The sequence below is a fragment of the Balaenoptera ricei genome, chromosome 1 (assembly GCF_028023285.1).
Source record: "Balaenoptera ricei isolate mBalRic1 chromosome 1, mBalRic1.hap2, whole genome shotgun sequence".
In the NCBI taxonomy this organism is placed as follows: Eukaryota; Metazoa; Chordata; class Mammalia; order Artiodactyla; family Balaenopteridae; genus Balaenoptera; species Balaenoptera ricei.
Genome location: NC_082639.1, coordinates 82,536,680 through 82,560,366, shown reverse-complemented (window position 1 = coordinate 82,560,366; position 23,687 = coordinate 82,536,680). Strand labels below are relative to the sequence as shown.

The window sequence follows — 23,687 nt, the reverse complement described above, 5'->3', positions numbered from 1 at the left end:
TTGCCCACTCCTCATCCCCTAGGAATAGTATTTTAATAGCCTTTTCAGATCATTAGAGATATTCTTCTTTGTTATTATACTAAAACTTGAAAAGTTGTAGTTCCATAAAGGTTAATTGCAGTGTGGAATCTGAAATCATATCAATGAACTTTCTTTTTTTTTTTTTTACTCTATTCCCTTAAAATCCATTGGTCTATCTAGCAATGTGAATGGATCTTACCCATGCATGATTTTGTACCATCGTTCATTGGTCGTTTGAAAAATACTGCTTTGCTGAGTTATGCAGATCTTCCAAATGTTAACATATTTCACTATACAATACCAATAACTCACATTCATTATTATCGTCACTCATGAAAAAAAATCATTAAAGTATTTACCACTCATGGTGGTAAATACAAGTTTCTCAAAATTCTAATTTTCAGTTGAAAGCTCAAGTTTTAGCATTGGCAACAAACACTGTCAGTTGTTTTCCTTGAAGTGACAGGCTCACTTTGTTCATTTTTTAGAAAATGTCTGCCAAATAAATACTCATGTCTGAATAACCATTGTTTGTCAGACATTCTTTGAAGTAAAAATGGCATTCCATGAAAAAGCAGCTAGTGCAGCCTACAACTTAATGGCACAATTGCTTTCCCTCAAGACAACCACTGTGCTGGGCGTGCAGGAGAAGTGCTGTATGTCTGCTTCCTGTCTCACCACACAGAATATTCGAGACATGGACTCAAGGACCAGGATGTAATAAAGTAAATACACTAGTCCCCCGATCCGCAGCTTCAGTCACCCACAGTCAACCGTGGTCTGAAAATTCCAGATATGAACAATTCAGAAGTTTTATTTTATGTGGTGGTACAATATTTTTTTACTCAAGTATAGTTGATGTACAATATTATGTAACTTATAGGTGTCCAATATTGTGATTCACAATTTTTAAAAGTTATACTCCATAAATAGTTATTATAAAATATTGGCTATATTCCCTGTGTTGTACAATATATCCTTATAGCTTATTTTATATCTAATAGTTTGTACCTCTTAATCTCCTACCCCTATATTGCCCCTCCCCTCTTCCCTCTCCGCACTGGTAACCACTAGTTTGTTCTCTATATCTGTGAGTCTACTTTACTGTCACATTCACTAGTTCGTTGTATTTTTTACATTCCACATATATCATACAGTGTTTGTCTTTCTCTGTCTGACTTACTTCACTTAGCATAATGCCCTCCAGGTCCATCCATGTTGTTGCAAGTGGCAAAATGTCATTCTTTTTTATGGCTGAGTAGTATTCTTGTGTGTGTGTGTGTGTGTGTGTGTGTGTGTGTGTGTATCTTCTTTATCCATCCATCCGTTGATGGACACTTAGGTTGTGTCTATCTTGGCAATTGTAAGTCACACGGCTATGAACATTGGGGTGCATGTATCTTTTCTAATGAGTGTTTTTTCTTTTTTGGACAATTTGTAAGTTTTAAATCGTGTGCCATTCTGAGTAGCCTGATGAAATCTCCTTCCTGCCTAACCCATGAATCATCCCTTTGTCCAGTGTATCCCATCCTTTAGTCACTTGGTAGCCATCTTTTATCAGATTGACTCTCAAGGTATTACAGTGCTTGTTCAAGTAACCCTTATTTTACTTAATAATGGCCCCAAAGCACAAGAGTAGTGATGTTGGCAATTCAGATATTCTCTTACTGCACCTAATTTATAAATTAAACTTCATCATAGGTATGTATGTATAGGAAAAAGCATAGTATATATATGGTTTGGTACTATCTGTGGTTTCAGGCATCCACTGGGGGGTCTTGAAACATACTGCCTGCAGATAAGGGGAGACTATTGTAATTCTTACTGCTTCTTCAAGGACTTCTTAAGTGGAACTGGCTATTTTTTAAAGAAATATATATTTTTAATTTTTAATATTTAAAAAATAAATTTAAAAAACATGGTGGTCAAGAAATGCAGTGACTACTTATCCAGTTTGGTGCCTCCCCCTTGCTTGCTGCTACAGTCCCAGTAGTTTTACCCATCATTGCTTTGGCCCTATCAGCATAAATGTCAACCCAGTGAAAAAGGCAAAAAAAGGTCTCAGTATTATTACGAAAATACTGTTAACCTCACAGACTCCCTGAAAGGCTCCCGTGGGCCCGCAGACCACACTGAGCACTGCCGTCCTAGAGGGTCTCCTGCTACTTAAGAGCTGTTATAAAGCTGCAGAAACACTAATACAAATAATCACTGTCTGTTTATCTAAATAAATATTTTTTCTCTAGCTAAGAAAAAACCCAGCTTGCTCAACAATAGCATTTACCTTTAAAATACTGATGATTAATAGAGAAGAGACATCAATTTTCGTTTAAAAATAAGAAAAAATTGAGGGTCTATCCCAGAAATAAGGGTTCACAATTGTCTGCCTGTTCTTTACAACTGAGTGGATTGTAAAGCCTCAGTAAATACTAACTCTATTTCACGCGATCAAGTCCTTGCTCATTATATACTGTCAAGAGCTGGGCCACAGCAGTTGCTGTTCTGCTCTAATTGCTTTATATTAAAACCATGAAAGCCCAGAGCTTGGTGAGGTCAGTGCCTGGTTTATGGCAAAGATGCTCAGCTTGGATGTGTGAATGCAGTCAAGGGGTACATTTCCTTGGGGCAGGCTGAACTTGAACATTCCCCCTTAAGCTTTTGTAAATTGCTGTGTATTTGCCCATTCTCTGCTCCCAGCATGGATTAGCTAGCTGACTCCATTCATCCTTTCTGTCAGTGAAGATAAGGATGTGTCAGACCCTGGGAACCAGAGCATGCCACTTGGCCCTTCGAGTTCCAGCTCTCTCCAGATGGCATCTAATTGTTCCTTGAATGACCTCAGTGTCCAGGCTGTAAGAACCTGGTCTGAGAGGCTATTTCACATATTTATTAGCTCGTGGATGAGAACTTACTACATAAAGCCCCCATTCACACTCTCAAAAGAGCTTTTTGTACAGAAGAAATGATAAAGCTGATGGACTGTTTCCTGTGGCCACCAGTCTCCAATTGGATCCTTATTTTTCAGAGGCCCAGGTGGGTGCTTTTTGAAAGGGGCTGTGTGGTCCAGTTGCGTCCATCGTGGTCCAGTCTCCTCCTCTCTGTCTTCCCATGGTCTTTACTGACAGGAGCCTAAGCAGAACAGTGCCGTATCCTCTTCTCTCCCAGTTTGCAGAGCATTCTAGGGTTGCTCACTCAGAGCAGGTGGTGGGAGTTGGGAATTACTGTGTCTTGGGAGCCTCTTCTCGTTTGGGAACCCGGGTAGGTCACAGTTTAAAAGAGTAAAGTGCTTCTAAGTGATGAAGTGGGAACCAGCCCTAATCCAGCCACAGGGACGGCAAGGTGGGTTCACCAGTGAGGACAGCAACCCCCATGTGGCGATTCATGTCTCATGCCTCTGTGGCTCTTAACTATCTAGGGGGTGGTCCCGTATCTTTTTGCAAATATGATGAATAAGAAACCTGCCTCTACAAATATGCACACACACTTACTGTGCATCTTCTAAGGTGTTTGTGGATCAAGACTGAGAATCCCTGTGCTATCTCCAAATGTTCTGGCATTGTACTGGGCATTGGAGTGAAGATGATGACTGAGGCCTGGGTCCTGAGGCCACCGGACAAGGACACATCATTTTAATTAGTGCTTCAATAGCTGGATGCTGGAAGACAGGTTTGGGGCTGGGGCTCCTCACTGGGATGAATAGAACAAGAGCAATGGGTGAAGGATGCCCCACAGGGCCACACAGGCTGAGAACCAGGGATCCGTGGCTCCTTCCAGGCCGTGCCCACCTAAGGACTGCATAGGGAACAAATCTGGGAAGATGTAAATATAATTTGGAAGTGATGCAAATTTCCTTTCTTTTGATCTAGGAGTCATGAGAGTTGCCCTCCCAGGTAATCCATCGTACCTGGTAAAGTTCTCCTTTGTAAGGGAATGTCTGAGCCTTTGCCTCTGAATCAGGTCCTCTGGCTTTCTACAAAACAGAATAGCCTTTGGAAGTGTTCTCCAGGAACGTAAGATGCTGCTGTTGCCTGTATAAGCAGGACTGAGAGAGCCATTTGTTAGTAGTTTCCTGTAGCCTGGGCGGGATGCTGGTTGTGCGAGCAAAACTTATACCTATACTCAGTGGCACAGAACGTTCTAACTCTATGAATCCCTCTCCCTTTTCCTACAGGCAAATTCATGTCTGCTTTATCCTTGAGAACTCAAGACAACTCAGTTCTATAATGGAGTGTCCTTGGAGTAGGCTGTAAAACACTATTAATATCTACCCATCCCTGCAATATGAGTGTATCACCCTGTTATTTTTTTTTTATATGCTTGTAGAAGTGTTTGCTCCCCTTTGCTTTATTTTTTTTTTTAATTTAATTAATTTATTTATTTATTTTTGGCTGTGTTGAGTCCTCGTTTTCGCGCAAGGGCCCTCTCTAGTTGCAGCAAGCGGGGGCCACTCTTAATCACGGTGCGCGGGCCTCTCACTATCGGGGCCTCCTTTGTTGCGGAGCACAGGCTCCAGACGTGCAGGCTCAGCAGTTGTGGCTCACGGGCCCAGCTGCCCTGTGGCATGTGGGATCCTCCCAGACCAGGGCTCGAACCCGTGTCCCTTGCACTAGCAGGCAGACTCTCAACCACTGAGCCACCAGGGAAGCCCCTATCACCCTGTTATTAATGGGCATGTATCATACATGTTTTTGTGTAGCATCAGTTTATGTTGGCTCCTTTTTAGCATTTCCAGATTTAGGGATCGTGTCTTATACAGGTGAACTCTAGCATAGCCCAACACAGTGTGTTATATTTCACTCTCAAGTTTTTACCTAATCTCACAATGATAAGGTGAACCTGTAAACTCTCAAACTGATAACGCGAGCTAGGAAATTTATCACTGGGAAGGGCAGGGGCGGAGTGGCCTGGGTCGATGACTGTTCTCGGGAAGGAAAACACGTCTGGACTCTCAACCCTTGCATCTGCTTCTCTCAGCATGTTGACTGCATTCTCTCAGATCAACTTCTCCATGTAGTTGGGGGCACATGGCTGTTGGCTATTCTAAGCTTATAATCTTAAAGCTTATGGTCCAAAGGGAAAAGGGGACCTCTACGTCTGCTCTGGTTTGAAAAATCCCAAGGAAGGACTCTGATTGGTCTAACTTATGTCACATGTCCACTCCTGGACCATTAGGTGTTCAGTATTCTGATTGGCTTTCACAACCATTACAAGCATGAATACACATTCCCTGGGGTAAAGGTTTTAAATGTAATAACCACTATCTGCTATTTACATCATTTTTCCCCCTGAATTTTTAGGATGAGAATCTATTAGGCTATGTTTCTAATTATCTCTGTCTACTCAGGGTACATATATAAAATGCTGGCAAATGTTGGCATATGAATGCTAGGTTTTACAGAGATATTTTTGTTTTGATCTTTTCAAGTCATATACTCACCTTTCTCTAGCTTATCTCCCTCCTGGTTTATTTATACGCTGGATATCCATTGCCTCCCAGTTTAATTGGGAGGCAGATTCCCAGATTCCCCTACTGTTACAGAGAAATTATAGGTGGGAGGTGGGGAGGGGGTTCCTTTGAGCCACTGACAGAAGGAACCTATTGTCCGCACGAATGCTGACTGCCTGGATATCACTTCTGAGGTGGCATTGTGCTTAGCAGCTGACTGCCTTAGGAAGTGAAGAAAGGAGCTGGTAATCAGTACAGTCCTTCCCGTGCAGCTCACCCTCTGATTCGGCCTTTTCCTATAGAGAAATGGACCCAGCTGACATCTCCATATACGACAAAGACGGTCTGTCCCTTAGCTCTCCATTTATCAGCTGTGTGATAGGACTTTGCTGCCTCCTGGCTTTTCTCAGATTCTGGCCTCAGTATCCATCTGTACATGTCCTGCCCTTTCCCATCAGTAATGATGAGAACTTCTGATTGGGGATATTTCCGAGGAGACCAGCTGTCTGTGTTGCCAAAAATATCTGTCACTCGGTCGGAGGGAGAGGGTTGTTGCAGCAGCTATAATTCTGCCTTCTGGATTTGCACAAGATAAGGTACTCTAGGCAACCAGGTGGTATCCATGCTTCCATGATCACATGCGTTAGAGCCAGCCATTCTGATTCATAGTCGTTTTAATTATTAACTCTAAGAACTGTTTTGATCTCATATGTGAAATAGAGATAATAAGACGTGCCTCCTAGCGTGAGTATTAAATAGACACTATGGTAAAGGTCCTCTGTATAAATGCCGGCTCTTGGGGACCTTGCACATGGGGTGGTGAAGGCTCCTTTGAGGAGCCCGGCTGAGAGGTGGAACGATGTCTGTGACTGCCACAGTCTAATGAGAGGGACCGCATCCCTGGAGTCTGTGGTTGGGGAGGGGATGCTGAGGGTCTCACTGGTAGCTAGTCCGCATTTACTAAGCGTTGCATGCAGACAGGCCCTTCCGCCAGCTGGGGGAAAGGGTTCTCCTCCTCTCGCAGGTGTTTAAAGCTACTCCAACAGCAGAAAGGAAAGTGGCACTGCTTGCCTCAAAGCTCTCTGTCTCCTCCTCTTACCAGCCGCAGCCCTGCCAAGACTTGATTGTGTCCAAGGTGACTAAGGGAAGGGGGGCTATCTGTCTTTGCCCATGTCTGTGATGACCAGGGTATCCTCTGCACTTCTCTCTCCACTAGAAAAAAGATCAAGTTAAGAACCTCAGAAGCTAGATCTTTAAGAGCCACTGAAAGTCTTTCTGGATCAGTGGGGATTGTTAGGTCACATGACTCTTGGGTAAAAGCCATGGACCCCTCACCTCAATGAACAGTACTCATACAGCAGTTTGTATACAATTTCCAGTGGTTCACGGAAGCCCCATCCCACCAGAGGTTAAGAACTCCTGGCCTAGACTGACTGGTTCTCATAGCTCTTTGGGTGGGATGCATAATTATCTGGTATGTCCCTCAGACGATACCCATTATCAGTTTATGACCATGAAAAAATGATATTTTCTCACTGAAGTATTGTATTCAGGTGGCTGGAATTTGCTTGAAAACAGAGAAGAAGGGATTAATTAAGATCATTTTCTCTTTTACTTGGCCAGCTTTCAAGGCTGGAATGAGTCGAGGTAGTCCTGGCTCCACCTCTTACCTGGTGCCTACCCTGCCCTCTGCCCGAGGGTTCCTGCCTTCTCAGGCATCCCTCACAGGCTGCTTCATCCACTCAGAACTTTGGTACCCTTTCTGGGTGGGAGGTGGGTGTGTGGTGGCCTTGGAAGAATGCACTGTAACTCTGGCGCTCCCTGCCATTAGGGGCTGGAGAGCAGGAGGTGCAGGCGGAAAGCAGAATCAGAGATGACACAGAGAAGGTAGCTGGGCGAGGCAGGCACGTCCAAGGGCTATCCCAGGCACAGTTCTAATTGTAGAAATGGTTGGCATCAGAGTACCCAGTAATATGTACTGGTGACGTATGAAGGAGTCAGGCACATGGGAGGTGGCCCTTCTGGGGACTCTAGACACACGTGGAAGATCCAGTCCCAGGGCACGAACCTGGAGAGCCAGGCAGGGGGCAGGGGGAAAGGCTGGAGGAGCATCAGGCAGGGCACCCAGGTGGGACATAGGCTGAAGCCCAGCTCTGCAGTCACTTGATGTGGGGACAATGGGAAAGGAGGGGCCACGGGATCCCTGGTCAGACTAGCTGGGACAGTGGTGGGACATGCAGAGCTTGGTAGTTGCAGGTGGACCCAGGAGCCCCCTTGGGTGAGGGCCAAGTGGGCAGAGGCTGTGGACGCACATGCTGCCTGTTAACTCCCCAAATGACAGAGAGTCTGCAGTAGAAAATCATCTTAGGTATCTGAGCAAGTGTGATTCAAACCAATTTTAATACGCGGTCTTAAAATCTGAAGGCTAAAAAATATTTTAAGGCTAAAGAAACCTCTTAAACTCCTCCTCATTGTTCCCTGGCTTTCAAGGCTCAGGAGTCACCTCAGTACCAGTTGGGGCCGGTCAGTGGCTCAGGGCGGTGCTGTCCACACTTTCCTTGCAGGACGTGGGTCCCATAGCCTGCCCTTTGGGTGAGGTTTAGGGTGCAGCTGGGCATGTGCCCTGTAGGAGGGATGGACTGGAGAAATAGGTTTTGTGGTCCCTTCCTTTGGAGGGGAAGGGGGGAAGGGGGGCTCACATTTGCTGAGTGCCTAGACTCTGTGTTGCCAGGCTCTTTATGTGTTATCTCTGTTGATCCTCACAAAAACCCAGTAAGTTGGAGGAGGAAACTGGGGCTCAGAGAGGTTAAGAAATTTCCCAAGGTCACCCAGCTTGCTAGTGGTACAATGAAGACTTGAACCCACCCTGGCCCTCCCTCTACCATGCCACCTCCCAGCAGCACTTGAAACGTGCAGATATGTGTCTCACAGCTCCGTTTTGGCAGATGTCATTTTGCAGAAGTGCTTGTGAGAGGGGTGAGCCCGTGGCAGCTGAGATAGGAGGCCATGCGGTTGATCTGGTTGGTGAGCCTTTGCACATTCTGGCTTTGTGGATGCCCCTCAGGCCATTTCTGCAGCGCTCTGCATGGGAGGGGCCTCTGAGGGGCTTTTGCTGTCACTATTAGTTGCTGGAAGGGGAAAGAGTTAAAGCGTACAGCAAAGAAAGCCTAGGCGCTACGATGACAGGAGAACAAATGAGTGCTCTGGGTGTGTCACCTGCACAGCAAGTATAGAATGGAAGGAAGCTTGGGAGGTGGGGGGCGGATCATCTTGGATGAGTAAGACTCCCACGGGTGTAAGGCTGGGCTTCAGGAGACCAGGAATCCCCTGAAATTATATGTAAAACTTTACACTATGTGCCTTTTGTTCTGAGAAGAGTGTCCGTGGTTTTCATAGACTCTCAAAGATGGCTGAGGCCACCAGAAAGTCTGAGTCTGCTGTTTGAGAGGCTGGAATTACGCCCTGTGCATGTTCTTTTAATTTGGCCTTAATGCTAAAAATAGAAAATTGAGCTTGCATAATATAGGATTTCTGGGGTGATATCAGGAAATAGGTGGAGGTGGTGGTGGAGGGATGTATGCGACGGGATTGTATGCGGCAGCGCGAGAAAGCAGAGTCAGGGCTGGATGGTCACCTAATTTTGCTTCATGTTATCAGTTGTACAATTTTAATAGCCGATTAGAGAAACAAATTTGTGGAGGGGATGGAAGGCTCGGTAGGGAGCAATCTGTTTGTGAATACTGTCCTTGGTCTCTCTTTATGTGCTAAGCAGATCAATACCGCCTCTGGATAGAGACCATTTAGCAGCCATACTCTTTCATCCCCTTGAGGAATCTGGGGGAACCGTCAGAGCGAGAGGAGGGGCGTACAGCAAACGCTCGTAAATGCACCCTCTGTGTTCGCCAGCGACACACAACCCAGCCCTAAGAGCTCAGCCGGCACTTCCTGCCCTCCTCCCGCCGCGTCCAGTTTGCATTCCCTTTTGGAGCAGGAAATAAATTGTGTTTGCATATAGGAAAATGTGTTGAACTGTCTTTGGCGGCTTGTGAAGCTGCTGCGTCTCGTGTGAGGAGCAGGTGACCTCTTTCCTGACGGCGTCCTCCTCCCTCAGTGGTTTCCCAGCCCTTCTCCTCGAGCCCTGTGGCTTTTACGGGAGGGCAGGTGCTCAGATGCCCGACCTCCTCCCCTACCACCTCACCTCCTGGTTACCGTGATCAGAATCACACAGACAAGCTGGTGCCAGGGAAGCAGGGCTGCTGGTAAATGTGCCCCTTTCCAGCCCAGGGCTCCCCAGGCAGGAGCAGGGCCTGCGGAAGGCGGCCTCGGATCCTTAGGATTGGGCCAGTCTGGGTTAATTTTCCTGCTTCTAGGGCACCAGGAGGAACGTCTTACTCCCTAACTCCTTAAAGCTGTCTTTGTTCACCGAGAGCCAGATCACTGGGGTTTAGTGGAGGCAAAAAGCCAGGAAGGATGGATCTTTCTAGGGAGGTGAGGCATCTCAGCAGTTGCCCCAAAGGTTGAGCGGTTTTGACCGTGTAGACTGGGGCTGATCTCTTGACTCATGTTCCGAGTGTGTCCCCTGTGGGCAGAGACCAGCTGGGCCTTGTGGCCTTGGATCAGTGCCCTCCGATCAAAGCCTGCCGCCCACCTCGGGCAGTGTCACTGTCTGCAGGGCTGCTTGACAGTGACCGAGAGCACCTTGGTGCGTTTAAGGCTTGATGCCTTGATTCTGGGCTGGCCCTGGGAAGGGGAGTGGAGGTGGGGGCAGCATTATTTTCTCCGTTGCCCTGAAACAGGGGAAAGCAGGTACCTGGTAGGCACATCTTCCTCCTCAGAGACCTCGTCCCCACCCCATGCCATGTTGGAGAGAGGGTCTACCTCACGGGGAGGCTGAGCTTCTTTTTTGTTTTTTTATCATCTTTATTGGAGTATAATTGCTTTACAATGGTGTGTTAGTTTCTGCTTTATAACAAAGTGAATCAGTTATACATATACATATGTTCCCATATCTCTTCCCTCTTGCGTCTCCCTTCCTCCCATCCTCCCTATCCCACCCCTCTAGGTGGTCACAAAGCACTGAGCTGATCTCCCTGTGCTATGCGGTTGCTTCCCACTAGCTATCTCTTTTACGTTTGGTAGTGTATATATGTCCATGCCACTCTCTCACTTTGTCACAGCTTACCCTTCCCCCTCCCCATATCCTCAAGTCCATTCTCTAGTAGGTCTGCATCTCTATTCCCGTCTTACCACTAGGTTCTTCATGACCTTTTTTTTTTTCCCTTAGATTCCATATATATTCCTTAGATTCCATATATATGAGGCTGATCTTCTAGTGCGGACTGTGGCACTTTGGGAAAGGGACTTGGTACGCCTCTCAGCCCCTCCCAGCCCAAGGGCTGCTGCTGACAAGAAGCACTTGTCTGTGGAATATGACTGGCAGGCACCCCTGTTTCCATGGTTACTAAATAGGGCAGGTTAGTATTAAGGCTGCCCAAGGAAAAAATGGCATTGATGGCAATGCTTGTGCAGGGGCCTTCCTCTGGTCTGCTTTAACCTTATTCCCAGACAGGGTGGGCAACATTTGACGGGAGGTCATGAGGATTTTCTTCAAGGGTTCACCTGGCTGCGCAGCCTTGGCTTTTCTCACAGGTGTATTTCTTGGTTCAGAGGAGTGAGCCTCCCAGGAGGCCAGAGGGGGCGCTGGAGAGCACAGCGCTTTCCCAGATCTCTGTGCTGCTTGCTCCGGGCCACCCCGCCTCCATCAGTCCCTGGGGTTGCATTAGAGATGCTGACCCCTGTCCCCAGAAAAGCATGGTGTTTAGAAAGCCCTGAATACAAAATTTGACTGGTCCTAAATCCCATGTACCAAATCATCAGACAATGGCCACCTACCCCAGGTCACAACCCTTTTTCATGGGGCTGTGTGAGTAACCGGTTTAATTATACGACATTAAAAAATCTCATATTTGGTGATCAAATACCAGGTTCTGGCAAAAGCACAGGGTGGAGTCCCTGGTCCTTTGTTCTCTGCTGCGTGACACGCCATTCTGATCCTCTGTTTCTTTGTAACTAGAATAGAATCATCATTGTGGGGAGAATGTGGGGGAATTGATCGGTGTGGATGGGAGACATCAAAAAACATAAGTCAGTGAAGGGCACTTTACGAATTCATGCAATTATCATCTTTAGTGGCAATAACAACATGTTATTTTAGTCTCTCTCCTTGGCCATTTCAGGGGAAAATTGATTAAAACCTTTGAGTGCTGCTTTAGAAATTATTTTTGGGGTGGAACAAAAAAATAAAAAGTGCTTAGGAAACAGTTACCTAATAAGATTAGCTCACTGTTTAATCCTGACAAAACCAATTCTTCGTGCATTATGGAAACATTTTTTAGAGTAAACAGGGAAAGCCTCAGGTGACAAGAGCTGTGATTCTGCAGTGACCTGAGTGTCTTTTGTTTTGCTTTTACCCTGGCGCTGGAGCACTTGACTACGTAATTCTATGTAATTTACATGTCTGAGTTTTTTTAAGTATATTTTCTTTCAAGAATGCACTTCATTCAATCTTTCTGTGGGTAGGGTATCAGAATTCAGAGGCTCTGGCTGACTAATCTCACTGAATTTCTGTACAGGATTTAAGGAGCTGCTTCCCTCCCTTTTTCTGAGCCGGGGATGCTAGCCTCTTGGGGAGTTTCTTCTTATTTATATATTTATTTATTTATTGGCTGCGTTGGGTCTTCACTGCTGCGTGGGGGCTTTTCTCTCCAGTTGCGGCGATTGGGGGCTACTCTTTGTTGCCATGCGCCGGCTTCTCACTGCGGTGGCTTCTCTTGTTGCGGAGCACAGGCTCTAGGCGCGCGGGCTCAGTAGTTGTGGCTCGCAGGCTCTAGAGCACAGGCTCAGTAGTTGTGGTGCACGGGCTTAGTTGCTCCACGGCATGTGGGATCTTCCCGGACCAGCGATAGAACCCATGTCCCCTGCATTGGCAGGCGGATTCTTAACCACTGCTCCACCGGGGAAGTCCTGGGAGTTTCTTATTCTGACAGAGCTTGTCACTTCCTCTCAAAGGGGAACAGCAGGTGCAAACTGGGCCCGGTGGCTATTGGCCTGATTGATGAGTCATCCCCACAAAACTGCTGGGGCCATGGGCCCTGGCTGCTCACGTGGACTTACTCTTTGAACCCCATCTAATGGAAATGAGGGCAAACAGAGACAATGCTTCCTCATGGGTCCAGTTCATGGACCTTGGGGGACAGTATTGACCTGCCAACTGGACCATCTCCAAGGGCCCCTCCAGCTCAAAAACCCCATGAATTCTACCAACCTTGGTGCTTGCTTCCAAGGTCTCAGGTAGACTTCCCAGGACCCAGGGCTGCACATCTGGGTCCCAGAATCATGGGGGGTGGGGAGCCAGTTGAGGAAGCAGAAAGGAAGTCAGCCCCCCCCCCCCCGGGTTGTTCCTGTGATGACAGGCCCTTTGTAGCTCCATCCCCACGTTAGAGGTGTTTATTAGACTGAGCCTCCGCCCCTTGAGGTGAGTGTGAGATCTGTCGCTCTCCAGAGCCCTCATTTAAGCACAGAAGCCACACACCAGGCATTGAACAAACAGTTCTCTATTTTTACAGGCTGACTTGACCTAGTCCAAAGGCCAAGACCTCCTGAGGATTTGACACTAATCCTGTTGGATATTTCTCATACCTCCCTCATGCCTCATCTGGTGTTGTTCCTTTCTGGACTGAATAGGTTCTGTTTCTTCCTCATTACAAGTTTCTGCCTGTGTGAAGTTTTAGAAAGCTTCAGGACACATTCCATTTTTGAGTGGCCGAAGCCACAGAAAGTTAATATTTGGAACGGTAGGAGAGGAAGCGCTACAGGCAGAAACCTGGGTTTGATTAAAAATTAAAAAAAAAAAAAAAAAAACAGAATTGTTGAGAATCCACCCTGACTGGAATGAAAGGAGAAAAGCAATTCCTTTCTCCTAAGGTGTCGGGAGGCTCTCGATAGGGGTAAAGGCCTCTTAGCGCCAGAGAATCGCTTGGCGGTGTTGGACATGAGGTTCGTGCGTTGGATCTGGGTTAGGCAGGATGGGCAATTACAGTGAAGTATTTAAAGTGAAGGAGGAGAGTGGGACCAACAGTTGGGTCAAAAGAGGGTACGTAGCCTGTCCCCCATCCTCCCAACAGGCTGCACAGCCAGCTGGGGAGGACACAGGCTGCTCAGGGTGTTAGCTGACAGACTTGCTAATTAAACACCTAAAGGCAACAGTGCTTTGCCAATAGTGATGGCTATGCCAACGTTATCAGCTGCAAACTGGCTGCCAGGAGCATCCTAATTAAAAGTAAACAGTTCTGGGGGTGGCTGAGAGAGTGGGATGGGGATTCTGCCCAGGTTTCTCGGGACTTCTAGGATTGCTCCTAGGGGAAAGTCACACCCAGTTCGCCTTTGGGTCCTTTCCTCAAAGGAGCCTCTGTCTCATCACAAGGTGGTGTGATGTGTGAACTCCTAGGTGCTGGGGTGACAAGCAAACAAACAAAGCCTCTAGGAGCAGATTGCCTGGTGACTTCAGCCCTGGGGAGGAAAGGTTGCCTGGGGGGATAATGATTTCTGCTGGGTCTCTAAATTGAGGGGACAGCTAAAGCCCAAAGCCTCTTCTAAAAGAGGTTAGAATTTCATCAGAAAGTGAGTCTGGTCACATGAGGATTTCTGGCACCGTGTCCATGGCAGGCTGGACACCCGCCTGCCAGAATTGAGCGAGTGGATCGTATTGGCTTCAGCGGAGAGGGAAAGTCCCAGCCTGGCGGGGGAGAAGGAGCCGCTCAGTCCCCTGCGGCCCGCGGGCTGGAGCAGCGCAGCACAGCTGCTGCAGCGGGGCTGGAGCTCTCGCGCCTCAAGCCCCCTCTCCTTTAACCCTAAACAAAGTGTGTGGTCCAGGGACTGAAGACTGAAAGATGCCTAAGGAATGCAATGCTTTCCACGCCCTCTCGGCCGCTCTGTGCTGCTTCTATCACCGCAAGTCTTTCCTTGGAGTAAAGGTAGGTGTGAGATAAGGTACATCTAAAATTCTTTGGGGGGCCTTGAAAGCACTAGAAAAGTTTGCAGCCCGCTGGCTGTAAAAACAGAGGCGCTGACTTTGACGTATGGATCTTCATAAGCCCCTAGTGGTGTGTCTCCTCTGGAAGCAGAATCGGGCCACACAGAAGGGAGCTCCTTGTCTGTGCTTTAGGATGAAGGTCTGTTTTTCAAGAGACTTTCAGTTTCCTTGGGCTGAAATTTTATACCAAGGTAGCTCAATACTATTTTTCTTTTCCCTCTCTCTCTCTCTCTCTTTCTCTCTCTCTCTCTCTCTCTCTCTCCCCTTGTTTGTAATGAAGGCTGAGCCCCTCTCTCCACTTACTCTGCTGCTGCATTATGTCAGTAACATGTATAAGTACAAAAACCACCAAATATCTCCTTTCAAATTGCAGTCACATTCCAAAACATTTCCGTATTCAGAACTGTCTTTTTTTTTTTTTTTTTTTTAGTTTAAAGAATGCTCCCATTCTTAACCTTTGTTACAAGACATCAGTACCAAAGGTAATATGTCAATACACTATTTATTTTGATGAAAATATTCAAAGAACCTCATTTGACTAATTCAAGATGAAACCTCTGTTCTGTTGCCCACCTGTGACAACAACTAAGAATTCCGTTTAGTATAGGCTGTCACTGATCTGGGGGCTTGTCTGCCTTGGAAAAATCCTGTCGGCCCCAGCATGACTAAGGACCTCATTTATTCATGGGAAATAAGAATCAGAAAGATCTCAAGGAATTCTTCCCACCCTGACAGCAGAGCTCCCTCTCCTAAGGGACTGACTTATTCGGTGCCATTGAAAAAGCTACAACAGGAAAATTTCATAGGAAATCCTGTTACAGGGAGAAAGAGCCCTTTGTAGAAAAATAGACAGTGAATGTGAAGAGGAGAGGCTTCTTCTAATTTTACTGCCCTTTCGGAGTGTTCAGAATAGCTTTCTAACCATTCAGCCAAGTTCATTTTTGTCTCTTTGTCAAGGAATTTGGAGGAGAGTGAGTAATCATAGGTTAAAAGTGTTTCCTCCCTGATTTAAGAGCCCCTTTCTATCCTGGAGCCCAGTGGGGTGACGTGAGGACCATGTGGTTTCTGGCCTAAATATGGATCGTTCTAGAGTGGGGCCGATGAAGTCATGCCATTAACAGTATTTTAAAGCTGTGGGAGATAGACGGGGAGGTCCCGAAGGGAATCACACACTGCAGGGACTGACAGTAGATTTACACTCTAATAGAAGTCCTCCCATAAGCCAACTTCTGCTAATTCAGAAAAGTGCAACTCACCATTTGGTATCTGAGGAAACAGCCCATAAATATCTGGGTCTGAGTGATGAGATTCTGTTTGGAGACCACTGCGCCTCTGCAGGTATTTTCTCCAGGGCCTGCACGGAAAGGCCACAGTAATACATGGGGTTGGTCTGAACTAACCGTCCTTCGGCCTCCCTACCACGGCCACTCTTGGTGGTTGACTGTAGGTGGAAACAACCTCCTTCCCACCTGGGCTTCTATCCCACCCTAGTATGTTGCATCTTCATAGCACAGAGAGAGGACCTGCCCTGCTCACTCACCAGAACCTGAAGCCTTCCGACCCAGCTCAGGCTTTCCCTCCGAGTCTTGGGATGTGTTTCCCTGTCTTGTTTTGCTTAGTTACCTGGGAAAGAAAACGTACCTGTGCTCAAATCCCTCCTCCTGCCAGTGTTGCCCCAGTGATAAAGCTGCATCACTTTATTGACTCCCACTTTAATTAGGGGTTTCAGGTCTTGCTGCTCATAATTAGTTTCCGTTGCAATTAGAGTTTCAAAATTAAATTGGAATTGATTGCCTGATAGCAAAGCGGAAATAAAGCTCCAATTCTTGACCATGGAAGCTACTTCCCTTGGCATGAATTTCTCATACCAAAAATAACACTGTGGTAGCCATGGTAACTTTCCATTTGGTCTAATCCATATCATCTCTGGAGAAAGTACAATGTTATTAATAGTGTTTGTTGTATGGGAAGAAAACTAAAAATATAAAATCTCCTTCATTACATAGGGGACCAATCACACAGGCGCTTTCAGGGAATAAGATCTCATTTGCAGAGATTCTGCAGAAGTTAGTATGTGTTTAAGGGCCTTGTGTGGACTTGAATACAAAGGCCCTGGAAAAGAATTAATTGGGAGGCCAAGAATGGAGAGGAGGTCAAGGATCTGCAGTCATTGCTGGTCCTCCCAAGTTGAGGCCATGTCAAGGGTCATGACTTTAACATCCCAGAAGCGTTCACACAAGGCACTCATTTCACAAAAGACCTCTGGATCTCGAGTAAGAAAAGGAAAGGACATTTTGCTTACACCCAATGGAAAAGAGTCTGTCATGAAGATATTCCAGATCCACGACATTAGTGGAGCACATTCAAGTTTGAAAATCCCTGAATGGCGAATATCGTAGCCTTTCCGTGTGTAAGAACTTTGTTAGGTGGCGGCGGGGGGAGGGGGTGATTTAATGACAGCTGAGGCAGGTTCCTGCCTTTGAAGGACTTCCCATAAGACCATTAGTCCATAGTGTCATTTCGTTACATTTGCAAAAGGCTTTCCAATGTCTGAGTTCCTTCACAAGTTGTCTCCCTGGGGTCTCAAGACAAGCTGAATCAGGCAGGACAGTAGTTTACCCCTTTCCACAGAGGAGAAGCTGAGGCTCAGAGAAGCTCCCTGCTCCAGAATCATTTCGTGGGGAGCCAGGAGTAGAAATCAGATTTTGTGGCCTCAAGCCAAGTGTCCTTTCTCTGATACCATCATAAGACCAGTGAACATTGACAAGATGATTTTGTCCCTACTAATACTTCAGTTAACAATTCAGTTGGGAAAGCATAGTGCGAACCTCAGCTTTCAGGAAAGACTTCAGGGAGGACGCAGAACTGGTTTTCATAGACTAGGTCGCCTTCCTGCAGCAGTGGCAGGGCCACCTTCCAGTTCCTAGAGAACTGCAGAAGGAATTTAGGAGAAGCACAATAGATCCCATTTCTGGAACTGGCCATGGGGACAAATGCCCACTTCTCTGACCCCTCGAGTCCCTGATTCTCCTTGTGTGTGGGCAGGGGAACTGGAGCTGAAACTTGGTGCCTTATCAGTGTCTACTCCTGATGAAGGTGGGTGTGATTGTGTCAGGAAACTTCAGGGGAACCAAAGAGACTGGAGTTACCTTGCAAGTGCAGAATAGCCACCTTTCTGAAAGAACACCAACAAGGAGGCTGGAGTAGGGAGTTGGTGGATAAATGAATCAGTAAGTCTTGGCTAACCAGTCACTAAGTCCAGCGGCACTGGTCTTGTCAACGAGAAGTCGTTGTTAGAAGGCAGTGGATTTTAAGCATACACGTTCTCGCACAGAGGTGTGACTGTCTTTGCAGCCACAAAGTGCCCTATAGTGGGAAGAGCTTATATCGTGCGGTTGCTATTGTTGTGTTTTGTTTTGCTTTAAATCATTTCCCTTGCCCGTGGAAAAAGTATTTGGAGCCTCTCTGAATGCACATTATAGCCTGAGGTGTCTCATCTGCCCATCCTTGGAGGGTTGGGTCCTCAAAATTTGTTTTCATTGGAAACTACCTTTCTGTGTTGGAGTGTCATGTAATAGAGTGAAAGTCCTGCTCATTTTCCCTGTGGCCCATCCCTTGGTCTGTCTGCTGTTGTGACAGCTTGGTTACTGGTGATACACCCTGGTGTTGACAGTGGCTTAAGTTGCCTTTGTCATGGGGCTGATGCATCGCCAGCACAAGCTGCGCAAGGTGGAAAAAGCCACTGGGGAAATGTCTTTCGAAGTGACTCAGCCCCTCCTTGTGGCAGTTAGTAGTTGCTCACTTATTTCTCCTGCTCTCCCAAAAAAAAAAAAAAAAAAAAAAATAGGCCTAGCACAGCTTTTTAAAAGAAACCTAAATGCATTCCACTGGCATCTGGGGGCCACGGGGATCTGGTTTCAGCATCAGGGGAAGGACGTGCCTGACAGGGTCTGGATCCCAGTGCCCCCTTCACCACAGACCCCAGAGCTTGGATCCTGGCCAAGACCTTGTTTTTGTTGGAGAGACGTGGGTGGGAAGCAGAAGCGAGACCGGGATCCTGGGAAAATTCTGTTAGCGGGCCAGCACCTCCAGGACCGCAGAGAGATGGAGCTGTGCCAGACACTGGAAAGGATGCTGGTGAGTCGTCGGGGTGCGTGCGCCACAACGGTCGTCACGCACCCACGTGTGAGACGGCAGCGGTACGCGGAGGACCCTGACCTCTGTCGCTGGGTTTAAAGATGCCTTCAGAGACAGAGCTGAGGCCTTTTACCTGATGCACTTTTTGGACGTCCCCAGGGCAGCAGAGGAGACTCAGGCTGTCCTGGTGGGGGGAGAGGAGGAGAGGAGTGCCTGCTGGGTTGGACATCGCTGCAGCATCTCTGTCCTCATCTGGATTTTCATGCATGTCCATAGCCCCGGGAGATACTATTGGAATCTGGCTCTGGCCACGAGAATGTCATGGCCTATTTTTCTATCTTATGAAAGGGCTATGATCAGTCTCTTAGTTTGTATGGAGAACTCTCCCCAGTGTCCACTCTAATATGTGTGTGCTTTTACAAAAGCAGGTATACAGAGAGAACCAACAAGCTAGAATCCTAGATTCTTTCATTGTAGTAAGATGGGATTTGAGGGACCAACGAGCCAGTCTCCCACTCAGAATTCATCTACTCATTCCCCGCTCCCACCCCCACCCCCACTCCCATGCCCAGCATGTGTATCAAGGGCCTATGGGTGCTGGGGAGACAGAGTGAAAGATTTTGTCCTAAAGGAGCAATTCCGTATCCGGCTGGGGAGATGGGCATGCAGGCAGCTCTCTCCGAGGTACCACGGAGAGGTACCACGTGGTGGTGCAAAGGCAGGGAGAATACACAGCACAACGCGAGGTGCTGGGCAGAGGTATTAACCCAGTTCTGGGTCAGGGAACTTCCCCGGGCAGGTAACACTGGGCAACTCCTAAAGGAGCCGTAGGTAGAAGAGGCCCTGGGGAGAAAAAGGGCGTCGCACACGGGACTTCAGGCTGAAGTTGAGGAGCGGAAGGAGATGAGATCAGAGAGGCGGTCGGCTCACAGATGGTGCAGGGCAGCGGGGGGCCAGCACACAGTTTGGATGGGAGTGGGGGAGGGCTTGGGGTCGGCCTCGTGTGTGCAGGTTGAGTTTGAGGAGCGTCACCAGCGTCTCCCCTAACTCATGCCAACGTCCTTGAAGCCTCCCGTCCGCTCTGCTTGTCCTTGCTCAGCTCACTCATATTTTCCTCTCTCCACCTTCTCTTTAAGCCTGTTTTTAACACTCATAATAAGATCCTGTTTCTTACTCCACAGCAACAGTTCAGACCATCAGGCCCGATACTTTTCCATCCCCACCCCTGCCCGCACAAGCTACAGCTCTACCTGTGTCCGTATCCATGACCCTCTCTTCCTTCCTGCAGCCTCTGAGGATGAAATGTCCCTCTCCCTGACCAAGGCCAGCCCTGCCACCTGTACCTATGACCACCCTCCTCCCCAAAGACTCCTCAGGCACCTTCAGGTTGTCCCTCTCTACCAGCACTTTCCTCTTAGCTTAGACATGCTTCATTCAGTCTTCCCCATTCTAAAAATAATCATTATATCCATGTCTTCCTTCCTGGCCCTGGCTTCCTCCATCCCCAAAGCTGGTTAACACAGTCTCTGCTTCCTCACTTCCCATTGGCCACTCAGCCCCCTTGACCTGATCAGCGACCTGTCCTCGCAGAGTCCTGTGGCTGCCATCCAATTCGGATGCTATTAGAACTCTCTGCTGCACTTGGCACTGTTGGCCATCCTTTCCTGGAAGTCTCCTCTCAACCTCTAGGACACTGAACTCTACTTGTTTCTCCTAGATCCTTCCCGACCCATCCTGCTGTGTTGTTATAGACTGAATGTTTGTGTCCCCCCAAAATTCATGTTGAAATCCTAACCTCGAGTGCGATGATGTTAGCAGGTAGGCCCTTTGGGAGGTGATTAGGTCATGAGGGTGGAGCCCTGGTGAATGGAATTAGTGCCCTTATAAAGGGGATCCCAGAGAGCTCTCTTATCCCTTCTACCATGTGAGGACATGGCAAGAACATGGCCATCTCTAAACTAGAAAGCAAGCTCTCAGTAGACACTGAATCTGCCGGTGCCTTGATCTTAGACTTCCCAGCCTCCAGAAACTGTGAGAAATAAATGTTTGTTGTTTAAGCCACCCAGTCTATCATATCTTTCTTACAGGAGCTTAAATGGACTAAGACACCTGTCTTCAGCTTCTCTTTCTAGCCTGCCTCTTAAAAAAGCCAGTGTCTTCTAGCCCTCTTCTCATATTCCCCCTATAACCCATCTCTTAGGTGACATTTGAGACAGCATACCCCCTCTACACTGAGGATTCTCAAGCCCTTCTCTGCAGCACCTGGATCCCATGGCCTGGTGAGCCACTCCATCCGGATGGCACACAGGTACCTCAGGCTCTACATCTTCTTCCATAAACTTGCTCCCCGCTCATGCTTCTGTACTGGAAGTTGATGGCTCAGTCATCTTCCAGGAGCTCCCATGTCTTTTCCCCCTATTCATCTTCCATGTCTAATCAATTATAAGTCTTCATGATTTTACTCCTAAACTCTTCTCTCATCCACCCCTTCCTCCTGTCTCTCCCACCAGTACTGTACTACTTCAGGCCTCATTATCTATTACTGCTTAAAATTCTGCAGTAACTTCCTAACTGGTCACCTGGCCCTAAATCTTCGTAGGAGGTCATTTCATTACCCTTCTTTTTGACATTTCTAGAGATGGGAGGTGTACTGTACCCTAAAGGCAATACATTCCCACGTTTGAAAACTCTAAATTGCTAGAAAGTTCCTCCTAGTATTGAGTCAAAATCTGTGCCTTGCAATATCCACCTTATTCTTCAGTTAAATGGGTATAATAACCCTTCAGATACATGTCTTTCCCCTCCATATTATGACCATGTCTATTTGAGGCCAAATTAGTTGGTATGAGTAGACACCTAGGAATAAGACAAGAGGGAGTCTGGATTCGTTTCTCTAGGGAGTTGAACCAAGAATATGTGACCTGCCATCTTGGGACGAGAACATCCCAAACCTTCATATATATCAACACAGCCCTCATGTTCCCCAGGTTTTTCCTGTAAACATGTCTGGTTCTTTATATACTTTGGGAGACTTGGATTCTAGTTTTCAGGCAGTCCTTTACTGCATAAGTCTGAGCAAGTCATGAAAATTCAGGGCCTTGGTCATGTTTTCTCTTGTGAGATATAAATATTCTTGCTACTTATTTAATTCCAGAGACATCATATGATTCATGAGATCTGAGTTGTGTTGTATTAGGTATCTTGTCCCTCTAAGTCCAGCTGCTGTTTCCCTGATCCTGTCCATGACATCTAGCATGGTGTTAGTGTGTTTTTTAAAAAAACTTGTTAGATGAGTTATGTGAGTGTCAAGAACTTTGAACTCCTCTGGGAGAAATATATACCTTTAAAGTGGCATGTGTGTGAGGTGTATATTGGAAGCAGTGAAGTCGTTGCTTGGCCAGAACCCATTTTGTGATGAGTCATTTAGTTTTACTGAAAATCTACTCCGTACTTAGCTCTGATATATAATGCACTTTCTGAGACAGTTGTTAGTCGTGTACTATTTTGCAAAGAGAGAATTTGGAAAGTCATTTATTCCACCCACACACTGAAAGGCTTTCTGAATCTTTGGATTTTCCTCCACGTGTTTGGCATATCTCGTTTTTCCTTCCAATTACATCTCCTAGTGTCTTTCAATCACAATGCATTTTGTTTATTCAGTAATGCCTCATGCATTTGAGGTGAATTAAGGAAAGGATAGAATTTGGGTTTTGGGTGGTTTTTTGGGTTTTTGGTTTTTGGAAAGGATAGTATTTGAATTAAGTTGATTTTTATTTTCTGATATTCTTACTGAAGAGCAAATAAGGCATCCATTTTGGTGAACAGCTGTGTTCGAAATCACTCATAATTTGAATTAAGGTGTTGAATTAACAAGCTTGAATTACCAATGGTAAAGATCTCTGGTTTGGCTCTCTTTGTGTTCTGAACTTTGGTCAGCTGGTCTTCAAACCCTTATCCTGGGTCTGCCTTAGCCAGGGCAGTCTCTGTTTTTTCATTCGCCGTAGATGTTAACAAAACACTACTCTTACTGAATGGAATCTCACTGCCAGACGGAGCGATTAATATTTCACTTGTGTTGTCTTATTTAGCTTGTGTGTGTGAGAGAGAGAGGTATTATCGGAAGTCACTTGAGGACATGGTTAAAGGGAGCAAAGCAGTTTAGAGGAGGTTTTCATCCGTCGAACTGGTACTTGGCTTTTATTTGAAGCCCTTCATTTCACTGACCCAATAAAGGATTAAGTGCAACCAGTGACCTTCAGCCTTCATCGTAAGTGTGGCACATCCAACTTCTCACTGGGAAGAATCAGAATACAGGGCTGCCTCATGGGGGTGATTTGGATGTCTGCTCCAGGAAATCATCACCTACATTTGATCTACAGGGGAGGGTACCTGCCATAGCTTTCAGCAGGGCAGGATGTTAACAAATGGCTTGTTGAAAATCTTATCGTGTTTCAGTTTATCTATTACCAGAGAAAGGTGAGACCCCCTTGGAGTTGAGCACTGAGTGAGCCCCTGGGTAATGCTTTGTCAAAAGGGTAAGAAACATGATGGACAAACCCACTGGGGCCAGGGGAGGGGGGAGGGGAGGAGCACTTATGGTGTAATGAGTGCATTCAGCAAGTTCTTTCACATGTGAGTAACCTTTGTGAAGGAAAAACGCTATTCTTGGTGTTCGATGTGCTACATTCTGTCACACTTAGAATTCTTCCTGCGGTTTTCAGACCGAAATCAGTCTCCTTCAGTGAAAAATAATTTTCAGTCCCTTGGTGTTTCATCAAGATAAAATTGAACTTCAAAAGCAGTAGCTTCATGATCTAGCAGGATGGGAGGGTGTGGGGAAGATCTTGCCCAGAGAATGATGGTGGATGAAAGGCAACAGGAGTTTAACATCAAAGGCAGCCGTGGGTCCCAATCAGAATGATTCTAATGTAATTAGTTTGGAATGGAGGATTAAGTTACTTCTGCCTGCTTAGAGAGTACGCTGCTTTAAGG

The 23,687-nt window shown here is 46.7% G+C and overlaps 1 protein-coding gene across 4 annotated transcripts in view; it reads left to right on the top strand.

Moving 5' to 3' along the window:
- Positions 1 to 23,687, top strand: part of BCAR3 (BCAR3 adaptor protein, NSP family member) — a 202,069-nt gene that overhangs the window by 136,121 nt on the left and 42,261 nt on the right. Inside the window, exon 1 of one of the 4 annotated variants that reach the window (XM_059926486.1) lies at positions 14,071 to 14,499. The exons of the other annotated variants lie outside the window; for them this stretch is intronic. Within the exon in view, the coding sequence (XP_059782469.1) occupies positions 14,416 to 14,499 (84 nt within the window). The 5' untranslated portion in view covers positions 14,071 to 14,415. Of the gene's footprint in view, positions 1 to 14,070; positions 14,500 to 23,687 lie in introns of those variants that run through there. 4 annotated transcript variants of the gene reach the window in all.